General features: G+C 48.0%; 1 protein-coding gene across 3 annotated transcripts in view; it reads left to right on the forward strand.

Moving 5' to 3' along the window:
* Nucleotides 1–7449, forward strand: part of CCDC180 (coiled-coil domain containing 180) — a 153611-nt gene extending 146162 nt beyond the window's left edge. For all 3 annotated transcript variants that reach the window (XM_030207751.1, XM_030207752.1, XM_030207753.1), the window contains 4 exons: nucleotides 1053–1164; nucleotides 1373–1478; nucleotides 3355–3499; nucleotides 7206–7449. In XM_030207751.1, coding sequence (XP_030063611.1) covers nucleotides 1053–1164; nucleotides 1373–1478; nucleotides 3355–3499; nucleotides 7206–7337 — 495 coding nt within the window. In that variant the 3' untranslated portion in view covers nucleotides 7338–7449. The remainder of the gene's footprint in view (nucleotides 1–1052; nucleotides 1165–1372; nucleotides 1479–3354; nucleotides 3500–7205) is intronic.
* The last annotated feature ends 7863 nt before the right edge of the window (nucleotides 7450–15312 follow it).

Below are 15312 nucleotides of genomic sequence, written 5' to 3' on the forward strand. Positions count from 1 at the left end.
TGGTCCCCCTCCCATGCCAGGATGCCAACCGGGCACCCTTGGGGGCACTGCAGTGGACTTCAGAAAAAGGTCCCAGTTGCATAGCTCCCTTACCTTGGGTGCTCAGCCCCCCAACCCCAAAACCCACAACTGTACACCACTACCATAGCCCTTAGGGATGAAGGGGGGCCACCTACACGTGGGTACAGTGGGTTTGTGGTGGGTTTTGGAGGGCTCACATTTACCACCACAAGTGTAACAGGTGGGGGGGGGGGGGGGGGGGATGGGCCTGGGTCCACCTGCCTGAAGTACACTGCACCCACTACAACTGCTCCAGGTACCTGCATACTGCTGCGCTGGACCTGAGTATGGCATATGAGGCTGACATAGAGGCTGGCAAAAAAATATTTTTAAAGATTTTATTTGAGGGTGGGAGGGGGTTAGTGACCACTGGGGGAGTAAAGGGAGGTCATCTGGTCAGTTTGGGCACCTTTTTGATGCTTAGTCGTGAAAACAAAATGGACCGAGTACAAGTAAAGTCGGCCAAGTGTTCGTCAGGGATGCCCTTCTTTTTTCCATTATCGGCCGAGGACGCCCATCTCTTAAGCACACCCCAGTCCCGCCTTCGCTACACTGCTGGCACGCCCCCGTGAACTTTGGTTGTCCCCGCGACGGAAAGCAGTTGACAGCGCCCAAAATTGGCTTTCGATTATGCCTATTTGGGCGACCTTGCGAGAAGGATGCCCATCTCCCGATTTGTGTCGGAAGATGGGCGCCCTTCTCTTTCGAAAATTCACCTGTTAATAACCTACGGAATTTTGTAAGTCTTAAGTGCTTTGAAAATGAGCCCCATAGTCTGTTTTGGACACCCTCTGGGCTGCTGGTTTTTATTTGGCAATGGGGAAGTGCGACATCTTGTGGTTAGTTAGGTTAATTGCAATTTCACTGCTGGTGCAGAGCTCTTTAGTTGTATTGGTCCTGATGTTGTAGTACATCACCATTTGAGACCACATAGTTTCTTTTTCTAGATGTAATATCTGATTCAGTAGTAATTGAATTCTGCATCTTTACAGAAACTCTTTGCTGAGTGTGCAGATGATTTTGTGTCAACACTGTCCTCTTTGATGGAGAAGCTGCTTCTGGAGTTAGATGAAAATATCAGTGTCAATGACATTGAAAAACAGAGTAAGTCGATTACTTTCTCACATTTGCTCCCAGCTTCCTACAGCCAGTGTTGGTCACCTTCTGAAAAAATGTAAATGAAGTATAGACTGCTGGTAAAACTAGAAAAGAAATGCAAATATTCCATATGTTCTTGCTTGCAAGTCCCTGAAATACTGGACCAAAAGTAAAAGTAGTATTATTAATACATTTCTTCTGCATTTCATTCCAGCAACAGAAATGCCTAAGAATAAGATGACTACATTACCGCTCCATAAGCAAGTTGAGCTCCCCTTTATAGACAAGAATATCAAGCCAGTAATTGAGCATGGCAGCAGGTAAATTTAATAAGTACATAAGTATTGCCACACTGGAACAGACCAAAGGTCCATCAAGCCCAGCTTCCTGTTTCCAACAGTGGCCAATCCAGGTCACAAATACCTAGCGAGATCCCCAAAAGGTTCAATACATTTTATGCTGCTTATCCCAGAAATAATGTCAATTAGTCAAGGCAATGCTCTACTATATCGTCTACAACATTCAATACACTGCTAGTAGAGATAATCTTAGGAGTGTCTTGTGAATAACAAGTTAATTTCCATGTACTATTCATATACGCAGGGAAAGTCTCATACAGTCACTGGGGTGGTTTTTAACACCAATATAGGGGAGCCCCTATTATGTGACACTTATAATCATAGACTGACCCCCTCCTACCACTAGGAGGTAGGAGGGGGTCAGTCTATGATTATAAGTGTCACATAATAGGGGCTCCCCTATATTGGTGTTAAAAACCACCCCCGTGACTGTATGAGACATTCCCTGCATATATGAATAGTACATGGAAATTAACTTGTTATTCACAAGACACTCCTAAGATTATCTGTACTAGCAGTGTATCCCAGAAATAAGCAGTGGATTTTCCCCAAGTCATTTTAATAGTGGTCTGCACCACCAATTTCTTTACTTGTCTATAGCCTTTCTCTTCTTAGGCGCTCTTCTTGTGAGGCCCTTGGCTGTCAGCTTCTGGATTCTGTGGTGGCCCTATGCTTCCTTGTTTATGGGGAATCTATTCATAGAGGTCCTTTCCCACCCTGTGAACTGCTTTTCTACATCCCACAAGTTTCTGGACTGATCTGTGGGATGAAAAGGAAGGAAAATTTATGGGTTTTACTTGATAATTTTCTTTCCTGTAGTTCCAACAATTCAGTCCAGAAGCCCACCCTGTCTAATTCTATTTCTGTTATCTTATTTTCTGGATGTATTTACCCATAGTTATGGTGTTTTCCTTCCAATCTGGATTTCAACATTTTCTCACCATGACGGGTTCTTTAAAAACAACAAAAAAAAAGATTTTAGTAGAGAGCTAAACTCATGCTGAACCATCTGTATGGTTCTGGCTAGGTGTGGAGCTTGCCGTCTTGTAGGGAAACCCTACAGAGCCTTGGTAAAGGCTGGCAAATCTGAATTCTAGCAGGGAAAGTACCTTTAGATGCTTCTCTGAAAACATGGACAGCAGAAGCCCTTTGGGATGAGGCTGAAGGCTAGGAAGCTCAGGGCAGAAATGTGAATACTAGTTTATGATACAGGGGGGCCGGTCCTTTTTCTGATACGTCAGGCTATGCACCCTTAGCTCTTGTGCCTCACAGGGTTCAGCTGGTATTCAGTTCTTTCCCTTTTTCAGATTTATGTAACATGTCTTATTTGTGTCACCACCATTGCTTTGTCAAGTGAAAATACTGAAGGTTCCAGAGCTGCATGATACCCTTAAGGGGTGAATCACCAAGAACTAATTCTCTGTCTCCATCTGTTGGTCGATGGACATAACCCACAAGTTTCTGGGCTGATCTGTACTAAAGGATAGAAGATTATCAAATAAGAAGCATAATTTTTCCATTTGGCAACCAACTGCCATCAGTTGGGCACAACGATTTACACTAGGTTTCAGCAGGTGTAAGTCCTCGCACTCAAAAGTTGGGCGCAGGAATCCACTCTAAATGCCATTCTATAAAGGTCACTTAGCCCTAAGCAACCTTTACAGAATTTGCGCTTAGCACGGATCTTAACAGTGCTTAAATGGCAGAGATAGGATTTGAGCCCAGGGTTACTGGTTCCAGCCTTTTATTGTAAGCATGAGGCCATTTACTGTTCTGTCAGTCAAATATCACTTAACCTTAACAACTATCAATTGCCTTGCCTTTTTCTGTTCCTAAGGAAATGGCCAGGGCTTTCTAGGACTGGACTTATAAAAGCAACCAAAATGAAGGATGACACCCCTGAAGAAACGGCTACAGTGACCACAGCAAAAACCACCCTGTGCCATATATCTGCCATGGAAGCCAGGGATGCTGCATATGAGGTGAGCTCTGGACTGCGAGAGATAGGTAATGCTTTTATCCATCAGCCAGCTTTGTCAACATAGAATCTGTGACTTAGCATTGTTTAAAAATTATGATGGTAGGGAATGGTCAATAATCAGACTGCCAAAATATATTTCTTCTCCAGTTTGGTATTCCTGCTTTTTAGAACTACAAATGCCAAAGTTTTGCAGTAAGAGTTATATAGTAGAAAGGCAACTAGATGTGCATTCCATTAATGCCACACTTCTCACCATGCACATTGGACAAGTTCAGATCAACATACTGCTGTCATGGAGCTGCGTATGACATTTGAGACTGGCCAAAATAAATTTTAAGTTGTTTTTTTTTTAGGGTGGGAGGGGATTGGTGGCCACTGGGGGAGTAAGGGGAGGTCATCCCCGAATCCCTCCGGTGGTGATCTGGTCAGTTCGGGCACCTTTTCACGGCTTGGTCGCAAGAAAAAATGGACCAAGTAAAGTCGTCCAAGTGCTCGTCAGGGACGCCCTTCTTTTTTCCATTATCGGCTGAGGACGCCCATCTCTTAATCACGCCCCAGCCCCGCCTTCGCTATGGTGCCGACATGGCCCCGTGAACTTTGGTCGTCCCCGCTACGGGAAGCAGTTGAGGACGCCCAAAATCGGCTTTTGATTATGCCAATGTGGGCGACCCTGAGAGAAGGGCACCCATCTCCCAATTTGTGTCGAAAGATGGGTGCCCTTCTCTTTCGAAAATAAGCCTGATGACTGCATCTTTCTCAGTCAAATTCAGTGGTCATGGAAATCTTGTGTTTCTTTCACCTGATCCTAATGGTATAGCCCAGCTACTCTAACTGGGCTATACCATTAGGATCAGGTGAAAGAAACACAGATCACCATTTTCGTTTCCTGCCAGAAACAGTGTTTTATGCTCTGATGCACATTGGGGTTCATTCTGTAGTAACACATGTAACTTTGTAAGTCTATGTGCTTTGAAAATGAGCCTCTATGTCTGTAAAATTGTCTCAGCTTGTCCTTTTAGCTGTAACAATCTCTCCCTCCTGTCAGTCAGCAACAAATGAGGCAACTTTTCCAGCAAGAAGTTGCTGGTTCAGCCACCTAGCATTTGTAGCTAGTGACCTGTGAAATGTGAAATTCTCTTGCAAAACAGGGGTCATTTATATATTAAAAGCGCTTGCTGCTGCCACTTCTTTAGAATGGCTGCCGAGACTTCAAGCAGCGGCCTCAGGAGACTTCCGCAGAACTCTTACGAGGCCACTGCTTGAAGCCTTAACAGTCATTTTAATGAAGTGGTGGCAGCGAATGGATCAGCAGCAGTGGGTAAGGAAAGAACGGGGATCTGATCTGCCCCGAAGAGGTCACTGGACCACCAGTGTGTATAGAAGTACGTGCAGGGAGGGTGTCCTGAGGCTCAGGGAGGAAAGGAACCCTGCAGGACTTGGGTTCATCCCTACAGACCTAGATCCATTCCCCCAGGATCCCAGTGGACCTGGAGGGGATCCCCGTAGTAACTGCAGGATTCCTGCTGACCTCGTTCCCATGCAGCTCTCTACTGTAAAATAGGGCAGCATTATGCTGCCACCTGCTGGTCTAAAAAGAAAAGGGAAAAAAACAGCTCAGATAAAAGAATGCTACCAAACATATAAATGACAAGTGGCCGACTCACCTGCAAATGCGCAATAGAGACTTCCCTCTCTGTCCCGCCCTCGCGTCAAGACATGATGATGTCAGAGGGCAGAACAAAGAGGGAAACGGACGCTGCCGCTGGAGACGAAGCAACATTGCCAGCGCACCAACCTCCACCCCTCTCCATCCCTGACGTCATCGCCGCCACCGCTCCCACCCCCCTCCGTATCGGGCCCCCTGCACTGACATGACAGCGCCTCTCACCTCCATGTGGAAGCGCTGCAGGCAGCAGCAGAGCGATCTGCTGCTGCATACAGCGCGTTCACACTGAGGTGAGAGGCGCTCTCATGTCAGTGCAGGGGGCTCGGTACGGAGGGGGGCGGGAGCGGCGGTGAGGAGGGTAGCTGGACATGGGGGGAGTGCGGGGGGGAGGCCAAGGGAAAGAGGAGGATTGCTGGATATGGGGGGGAGGGCAGGAGAGAGAGGAGGGTCGGTGGATGGGGTGAGGCCAGGGGAGGCAGGAGGGCTGCTGGGCAGGGGAGAGAGCAGGGTTGCTGGACATGGATCGATGGAGGGGAGGGCAGGGGAGAGAGGAGGGTTGCTGGACATGGGGGGAGGGAGGGGAGTGAGGAGGGTTGCTGGATATGGGGGGAGGGCAGGGGAGAGAGGATGGTTGGTGGATGGGAGGAGGCCAGGGGAGAGAGCAGGGTTGCTGGATATGGATCGGAGGAGGGGAGGGCAGGGGAGAGAGGAGAGTCGGTGGACGGGGTGAGGCCAGGGGAGACAGGAGGGCTGCTGGGCAAGGGAGAGAGCAGGGTTGCTGGACATGGATCGATGGAGGGGAGGGCAGGGGAGAGAGGAAGGTTGCTGGACATGGATTGATGGAGAGGGAGGGCAGGGGAGAGAGGAGGGTTGCTGGACATGGGGGGAGGGCAGGGGAGTGAGGAGGGTTGCTGGATGGGGGGGGGGGAGGCCAAAAGAAAGAGGAGGGTTGCTGGATATGGGGGGCGGGCAGGGGAGAGAGGATGGTTGGTGGATGGGGGGAGGCCAGGGGAGAGAGTAGGGTTGCTGGCATGGATCGGGGGAGGGGAGGGCAGGGGAGAGAGGAGGTTTGCTGGACATGGATGGATGGAGGTGAGAATTATTACATTTTGCAAAACACAAATCTCGCCCGTTTTAACGGGCTTAACGGCTAGTTAATATGTAGATGACCCCTGTTTTGCAAGAGAATTTCACAATTCTTTTATCTTTTGGCAGATAGAGGGCTTTAAAACTTACCTATTCCACTTTGTGCTGCTCAACCTGACTTAGTCTTTCAAGATACCTTTTAAATTCTTTTACAGGCATTGTCCTACCTGACTTTCAGAGCTACAGACATTTCAGTCAGGGGCCCCCTCTACTTTAGACCCTCTCCCCCAGCCACCGCCGCCGCAAGGTACCTTTACTGGCGGGGGTCCCCAACCCCTGCCAGCCTTAGTCTTCTTCAGTGCCGGTCTCCGGCGCAGTTTCACTTAAAGGAACGTGCAGGACGTGAGGACTCACAGCACAGATCAGTGAACGCACCGGAGACCAACGCTGAAGAAGACTAAGGCTGACAGGGGTTGGGGACCCCTGCCAGCAAATGTACCTTGCGGGGGAGGGGCAGCGGCTGGGGAGGTGGGCTAAAATGTGCCTCCCTCACCTTGGGCTCTGGACCCCCCTCCCGCTGAGTCTGGCTACACCAGTCTGGGTCTGGCTACACCCCTGATTTCAGTGAAGTCTCTGCTGCTTGGAGTGACAGTGGTGACATGACCAGTTCACCTTAAGAACATCCAAAATCAATCCTGCATGTCATGATTAGAGTTTGTGGTAGTAAACCAGTCTGAGGTCACTCCACTTCAAGGAGTGAGGAGATTGGCAGCCTCCACTTCCAAGGGGTGGAAGCTACTATGGTTGCTAGGTTGACTTTACCATGCTAGTTGGAAGGGTGGGGAAAGAAGGAAGAGAGAGATTAGGGTAGCAAGTATTTGCTGCAGATTTTGAAGCATTGTAGTAAATGAAGGCATGTTTGTGTATTTCAACCAAGTCTTCCTTTTTTATGCAGACATATAAACAGTATCTTGCTAAGGAGATAGCAAAGACTGAAGAGGAGGAAAAATTTCAGCTAATGGAGGCTGAGCGCTGGAAGGACTGGTGGAAGAAGTCTGTACTCCAGATAAAGAATCTGTATGCCTGAAACCTACAGAGCATCTGGGAAAACTAGAAACACAGAAACTTATCCTGGAAAGATGGAGCATATAGGTGGAAATATAGACAGTTAAAAACCTTAATAAAACTCTACAAACAGAGATTGCATTCAAAAATAGCCTGTTTATAGATTCAGGTTGCAACAATTTTTATTGATGACAGAGCCATAAAAACAGGTAACCAGGTGAACAGTCGCCAAGTCAGCAAAATGTTTAACATTTTGTGTTCCCCCTCCCCACCCTTAACAGAGCTAAACCCAATCACCACCAAAAACACCCAAGCCCTGTACAAGCAATACAATAGAATCCAGGAGTCTGGGCTCTGATGACTCCCAGATGCCTACACTACCCTAATAAATCCACCCAATCCCTACACCCTACCCCACAATAGAACTCAATCTGCTATGTTGGAAAAAAAAGTTACAAATGATTAAATAAAAGACCACAGCCCCTAGGTGACAATCAGGCTCATTTTCGAAAGAGAAGGATGCCCATCTTTCGACACAAATCGGAAGATGGGTGTCCTTCTCACAGGGTCGCCCGAATCGGCATAATCGAAAATCCGATTTTGGGCGTCCCCAACTGCTTTCCGTCGCGGGGACAACCAAAGTCAGATTTGTAGTGAAGGCGGGACTTGGGCGTTCCTAACACATGGGCGTCCTTGACCCATAATGGAAAAAAAGGGCGTCCCTGACGAGCACTTGAACGGCTTTACCTGGTCCTGTTTTTCTTACAACCAAGCCACAAAAAGGCGTCCGAACTGACCAGATGACCACCGAAGAGAGTCGGGGATCACTTCCCCTTACTCCCCCAGTGGTCACTAACCTCCTCCCACTCTCAAAAACATCTTTAAAAATATTTTGTGCCAGCCTCTATGCCAGCTTCAAATGTCATACCCAGCTCCATGACAGCAGTATGCAGGTCCCTGGAGCAGTTTTAGTGGGTGCAGTGCACTTCAGCCAGGCGGACCCAGGTCCATCCCCCCCTACCTGGTACACTTGTGGTGGTAAGTGTTGAGCCCTCCAACCCCCCCCAACCCCACTGTACCCACATGTAGGTGCCTCCCTTCACCCATAAGGGCTATGGTAATGGTGTAGAGTTGTGGGGAGTGGGTTTTGGGGGGGATTTGGGGGGCTCAGCACACAAGATAAGGGAGCTATGTACCTGGGAGCAATTTTTATTTTTTAACTTTTAGAAGTGCCCCCTAGGGTGCCCGGTTGGTGTCCTGGCATGTGAGGGGGACCAGTGCACTACAAATGCTGGCCCTTCCCACGACCAAATGCCTTGGATTTGGCCAGGTTTGAGATGGCCGGCCTCGGTTTCCATTATCGGCGAAAACCGATGCCGGCCATCTCAAACCCGGCCATCTCTGACATTTGGCAGGCCCCAACCGTATTATCGAAACGAAAGATGGCCGGCCATCTTTTTTGATAATACGGTTTGGGCCATATAGATGGCCACCGCCGTTCAATTATGCCCCTCCATGTTACTATGTATCACACAAACAAAATTAATTCAGCCCAATAAAAAACATTCACAAAGTTAAAATACTGTGAAACATGCTTAGTTTGTGCTGCACTAAAGTTCCAGCTATACTTCTCCGCATTACTGATGCTCACCCCTCTTCCCCTTCCTATGCTGAAGAGGATTGGAAGAGACATCTGCTCAGAAGGTGGGAGTGTCTTTGCTTAGTGCATGTTGATGCTTTTGAGCTTAATGGCTTTCTAGGACCAAAGCCATGGCTTCTGCTTTTGCCTGTGCTGCAGCTTTGAAACAAGCAAAGTGGGTAGACTCCCAGTAAGATAGGCCAAGGACACAAGAAGGGGATAACTAAAGGTGTCACTGCTTTTCTAACATACCACAGAAAACACTGACAGTTGAAACCAGAGGGTGAAGCTTTATCTTCCTACTTAGATTTAGAAAGACAAGTAATCAAATTTTAGATCAAAGTAAACAGTGTTGAGCAACATATTCTGAGTGTTGTGTTAATTGTACTTGGATGTGTAAAATTCCAAGTACTTTAGGACAAATTGAGAATGCAAAACATTTAATACTGAAATAAAACACTTTCAGGGGGGGGGGGGGGGGAAGAACACAAATGGACTTACTAAGGACATTGACTTTCTCACCCATCATCAGATATAGACTATTTGAACTGTAAAGGTTTACTGTCTCTCTGTCACCACCTTTTCTTGTACCACCTAAGCTCTGCCTAGCAGATTTTGTATTATTTAAACCCAACAAAGCTGTGCTGTTTCCTAAATGACCTGATGTATGGATGTCTATTTTAAAAAGAGCACCTGACTGCTCATTTTCAAAGCACTTAGCCTTCCAAAGTTCCATAGTAACCTATGGCACTTTGGAAGGCTAAATGCCTAAAGTAACCAATAAGCTGGGCCATTAACCAATAGGCAGGACCGAGCCACTGGTATCAAATGCTGTAGGTAAGCTTTCAATTGTACCCCCCGCCCCACCACTGGGTAGTTCAGCAGCTCGCCTTCCCCTCCCTATGCCCCTGAGGTTGCCAACATCTCCCTTTTCCCTCTAACCCCCCCACCCCTACCCAGTTGTTCAGCATCTCATTTTCCTTCCGTATGCCCAGCCCCCCGCCCCCTAAATGTAAAGAATACTGAGTGCTGCAAAGGCTCACGTTGAAGCACTACCATGTCCTGCCCCCTCCAACAAGATGTTTGGTGGTGGGGGGGGGGGGGGGGGGGCAGGCATGACAACATTTCATCATGGGCCTGTAATTACAGGGTCACACAGTGCTTACTCTAATTTGGAGCCACTGCAGCAGGAGGGGGACAACAGCCCCAGCCGAAGGAAGGCTTTTGTATGAACTGAAGCCACGCTGCCTCTTGCAGGGTAACACACTAAGGACTGAATTCTGTAAATGGTGCACAAATGTGGGTGCCGAAAAAAATTAACACTAAGCACTATTCTGTAAATGGCACTCGGAGTTGGGCACTGTTTATAGAATAGCATTGGCAACGTGACCTGCACCCAGTTTTGGATGCAACAATTTACACCAGCTGAAACCTGGTGCAAATTCTCACAACTAAATTAGACGTGGATCCACTGAATTCTCTAACACTGTTTAACCATCTCTCTGACCTCACGTGCAACTTTCTTCAAATCAATCACCTTACTTTCTAATTCTTCCTACTTTCTTACTCATCTATGTTACAACTTTGCCTTACCCCTCACTACCAGTTATAATGTTCTAGTACATATTGTGTTGTCATTGCAAGTAGTATACCATGCCATACTTTGTATTCGAATATTTTTACTGCTCTAATTGCCTCCTGCTCATGTTTGATCTATTCTTACTGTACACCGCCTTGAGTGAATTCCTTCAAAAAGGTGGTAAATAAATCCTAATAATGGATCCACTGCATTCTCTGTGTCCAAATTCCAGGAATGTCCCTAAACTGCCAATGCCCCTCCCATAGCTTTGCCCCCCTTCTTGGATCTGTGTTTAAACTTTACATGTGGATTGTGGCAACGAAAGATGTGCACACAAATTGTAATTAATGGCAATTAGCACCAATAATAGCACCCAATTATTGGTGCTAATTGGCTTATCAGTTAAATTGTGCATGCAGTTTTGAGCACCATATATAGAATTAGGATGTAAATGTATCCTGAAGAAGGAAGGATAACTCTCCAAAGATAGACACAAATGTGTTAAGTTTAGTTCCTACAGAATCAGCGTCTCAATGAGATTGCAGGATGAGAGTCTTTTACAAATACTATCTGTGAAAAAGGTTAAGAATGTAAAGGCTCAAAATTGGCTTTTTTATGCCAAGCCCCACTGCTTTGGAATTAGTTTCATTAGTTTCTAAGGATAGACTGATATTAAAGACACTTGCGTCAGGTGTTTCTCTATTAATGAAGGATGGGGAATGGAGGGTGGCGTGGTCCAGGTTTGTCTTTTTTTGATTATGGTGGTAAAATAGTTTTTTTTAATTAGTATTTGTATTAGTATTATTGGGGGCTTTATCATGGATTTAATGTTGAAATTGTATCATGGGAAATTTTATTTGTATGTTTTGAATGCTTGTACAGTTTTATATGTTGTGCCGATGGGGGGGGGGGGGCAAAATTCCCTGGCATGGTCTTCAAGGGGAGGCCTGGGGCTGACAAGCTTCTGGGTCTGTCCTCTCCTACTCCTGCATGCCACCCAGGACCTGGATGATTGCACTAACGCGCTATCTCACTAATGCTATCATCTGGGTCCTGGGCGGCATACAGGAGCAGAAGCAGGCGGACTGTGGGGGCAGGCACGTAGGAAGCAGCTTGCTGGGGCCGGCCCCCCCCCCCCCCCCCATGGAATCAAAGGCAGAAGGGTAAGCGGGCGGGTGGGTGAGCGTGACAGTGTGAGTAGGGTTACCATATGTCAAGTTTTACCTGGATATGTCCTGTTTTTGAGGACATGGCCGGGCAACCAGGCAGGTTTTGCCAGCCTGCCCATTTGTCTGGATTTCCGGACAAACGGGCAGGCTGGCGGCGGGCCTAGTGGTGTCCTATCCTCTACTCCCCTTACCTTACTATACTGCCCTGGTGGTCTAGTGACCGCTTTGGGGCAGGACAGAGCCCCCCTCTTTCCTGCCCCCAGTGCCTGCATGCTGTTCCTTGCTGACTCCGGTCCTGGCGCCAATTCAAAATGGCTGCCGAGAGTTGAAGTCTCCTGAGGCCATTTTGAATCGGCGCTGGGACCGGCATCAGCAAGAAATAGCATGCAAACAGTGGGGGCAGGAAAGAGGGGGCTCTGTCCTGCCCCAAAGCGGTCACTAGACCACCAGGGCAGTATAGTAAGGTAAGGGGAGTAGAGGATAGGACACCACTAGGCCCGCCCGCCAGCCTGCCCGTTTGTCCGTAAATCCGGACCAACGGGCAGGCTGGCAAAACCTGCCCGGTTGGCCGGCCATGCCCTCAAAAAGAGGCGGGGATGGGGTCCCTGGTAGGGGGGGCCACACATTTATGTTTTCCTAGGACTCAATATAGTGTTAATCCAGACCTGCACCTGACCTATTGGCAACGTGCCTGTGGTGACCTCTCAGCACACAATACCAGCGAATTAGAGATGAGTCTTACATGTGCACACCAGAGTATTCCAACTTCCATTCCTCCCTTGCCTGCAATGCTGCGGCTCGAAGCCAGAGAGAGACTAAGAGAGTCGACCAGAATTTTTTTGTAGGTACCATTAAATTCTCGTGGGGATGGATTACATTTCTGTCCCTGTGCAACTCTCAAATTTCAATGCTTCTCCTAGCCATAGACTATTTGGGCACCCCGACATAATAGCCCTGACAAAACAGCCTTGTAACAAAGTAGCCCTAGACAAAATAACCCTTGACAAAACATCCCCCTAGAAAAAAAATAGCAGAGCACAAAAAAGATGATAAACTGCAAATGAAATCTTCACTGGTAAAGGCTCCTACCATCATTGCATTGTATAAAGCATACATACATACATAAATAAACAAAACTCTATAGCTACCAACTGGTATTCATGATCTGTTCTGCTGTTTAAGGAAACTATTCTTCCATCAACATGCTAATTAAAAAAACAAACAAACAATATTGTCATAATTTTCATAGTCTTACCAACCTTATCCTGTTTAGCAAGGTAAGATTATTAGGAAAAAAAAATTCAGTGCCATATTCTAGGCAGCCTGATCAGCCCCTTTCGTTGGGGGGGCTAATTTGTCAGGGGCTATATTGTGGGCAGGCCATTTTGACAGTGGCTGTTATGTCAGGAGCTTTTTTGACGGGGCTATTTTGTATGGGGGGGGGGGTTGTCGGGGCTATTTTGACTGGGTACCAAATATTTTAATACTACAAGCTTATAGTCTACATCAGTCAACCAACCCATGGGCCAAAACCAAGCCCACCAGAGCCTGCCATGAGTGGGAAAGCGCGGGGTACAAATATAACAAAAAATTTTCTCTGGCCCACGGAAGCTCAGTAGAAACACAGATTCTTCCAATGAGATCGCTGCTTCCCTGCAGCAACTCCTCTAACTACGAGACTTGAAACCGTGAGACCAACCCAAACTTTCAGTTCCGTACAGCTCAAGCTCACAGAGGAGGCATAGCAGGGAACTCACCACAGGACTTTTCAGCAGAAGCCAGCTGAGGCACGATGAGTCCAACTAAAAATGAACCAAAGATGAGTGAAGGCATGGGGTGGAGAGAGAGAGAGAGAGAGAGAGAGAATGGGTGATGGCAGGGGACACAAATGAGACAATGGGTGAAGGCGGGGGCACCTGACAGAATGGGGTGAAGGTGAGAGGAACATATATGAGAGAGATTGGGTGAAGGCGGGAGGAGCCCATATGAGAGAGAGATTGGGTGAAGGCGGGAGGAGCCCATATGAGAGAGAACATGGGTGAAGGCGGGAGGAGCCCATATGAGAGAGAACATGGGTGAAGGCGGGAGGAGCACATGAGTGAGAGATTAGGTGAAGGCGGGAGGAGCCCATATGAGAAAGAATGGGTGAAGGTGGGAGGAGCCCATATGAGAGATTGGGTGAAGGCGGGAGGAGCCCATATGAGAGAAAGATTGAGTGGAGGCGGGAGGAGCCCATATGAGAGAGAGATTGGGTGAAGGCGGGAGGAGCCCATATGAGAGAGAACATGGGTGAAGGCGGGAGGAGCACATGAGTGAGAGATTAGGTGAAGGCGGGAGGAGCCCATATGAGAAAGAATGGGTGAAGGTGGGAGGAGCCCATATGAGAGATTGGGTGAAGGCGGGAGGAGCCCATATGAGAGAGAGATTGGGTGAAAGCAGGAGGAGCCCATATGAGAGAGAGAATGGGTGAAGGCGGGAGGAGCCCATTTGAGAGAGAGATTGGCAGTGGCATACCAAGGGGGGGCAGTGGGGGCGGTCTGCCCCGGGTGCATGCCGCTGGGGGGGGGGTGCCGTGCGCTGGTCAGCTTCGTTCGTTTCCATGCCTCTCCGGGGCAGAGGGAGCATGGAAACGAATGAAGCTGACCGGCGCGCGGCACCCCCCCCCCAGCGGCGTGCACCCAGGGGGGTCTTTTGCCGGGGTGGGGGGTATCCTTTCGCCGGGGGGGGGTGCTGCACCCGGGGGGCCGGGCACATCGGCGATCCACCCCGGGTGTCAGCCCCCCTAGGAACGCCACTGGAGATTGGGTGAAGGCGGGAGGAGCCCATATGAGAGAGAGTTTGGGTGAAGGCGGGAGGAGCCCATATGAGAGAAAGATTGGGTGAAGGTTGGGGGGGCGCATATGTGATTCTCAGAGAGCGTGAGTGTGCATGTGCACACTTGTTTTGGCCCTCCAAATGTTACAAAGTATAAAATGTGCTCCAAATCGAAAAAGGTTGAACAACCCTGGTCTAAATTCTTTCATTGGAACATTTTGTTTCCTAATAGCACTACTTGGAGGTCATTTTTCTAAAGATTTGAAAAATAAATTATAACTTCATAAGGACTGGTCTGAGTCCCCACAACAAACAATGACCTGAAATCTTCCCTCCAGCTGCCACTGCAGTCTCCAACTTAGTTCTATGTTTGCTGCTCTCCTGCTCCCAGATCTTATGGAAATAAATCCTCCCGGGGGTGCCTTTTCCTTGCCCTTCCAGTTTCTATGGATACACAACTGCGGTCCCAGAGCAGAGCAGGCTGGAAACCTCTTCTACTCCTGATATCTGCAAACATCTGCTTTTCCTAAAAAAGTTCAGATCCAGTGAACCAGCTTTGTTCCAACAAGCAGTTTGCATCGCAAGCAGCAAACTGTGTCTGCTGAAGTGGGATTCAGCTTTTCCCCCATAGACTGCTTTATTGCACAAAAGCTGTATTGTTATGACAACAAAGAATGTTCACGAAAATAATGATATTTTTGTGTTTTTTATAGTGATTATAATGCTGGTGTTCATGATCCACAGAACAAGAACAGCAGGGGCAGGAACACTGCAGGCTTCAAGCACCCACACATCC

The sequence above is a fragment of the Microcaecilia unicolor genome, chromosome 6, assembly GCF_901765095.1.
Source record: "Microcaecilia unicolor chromosome 6, aMicUni1.1, whole genome shotgun sequence".
NCBI classification, from domain to species: Eukaryota; Metazoa; Chordata; class Amphibia; order Gymnophiona; family Siphonopidae; genus Microcaecilia; species Microcaecilia unicolor.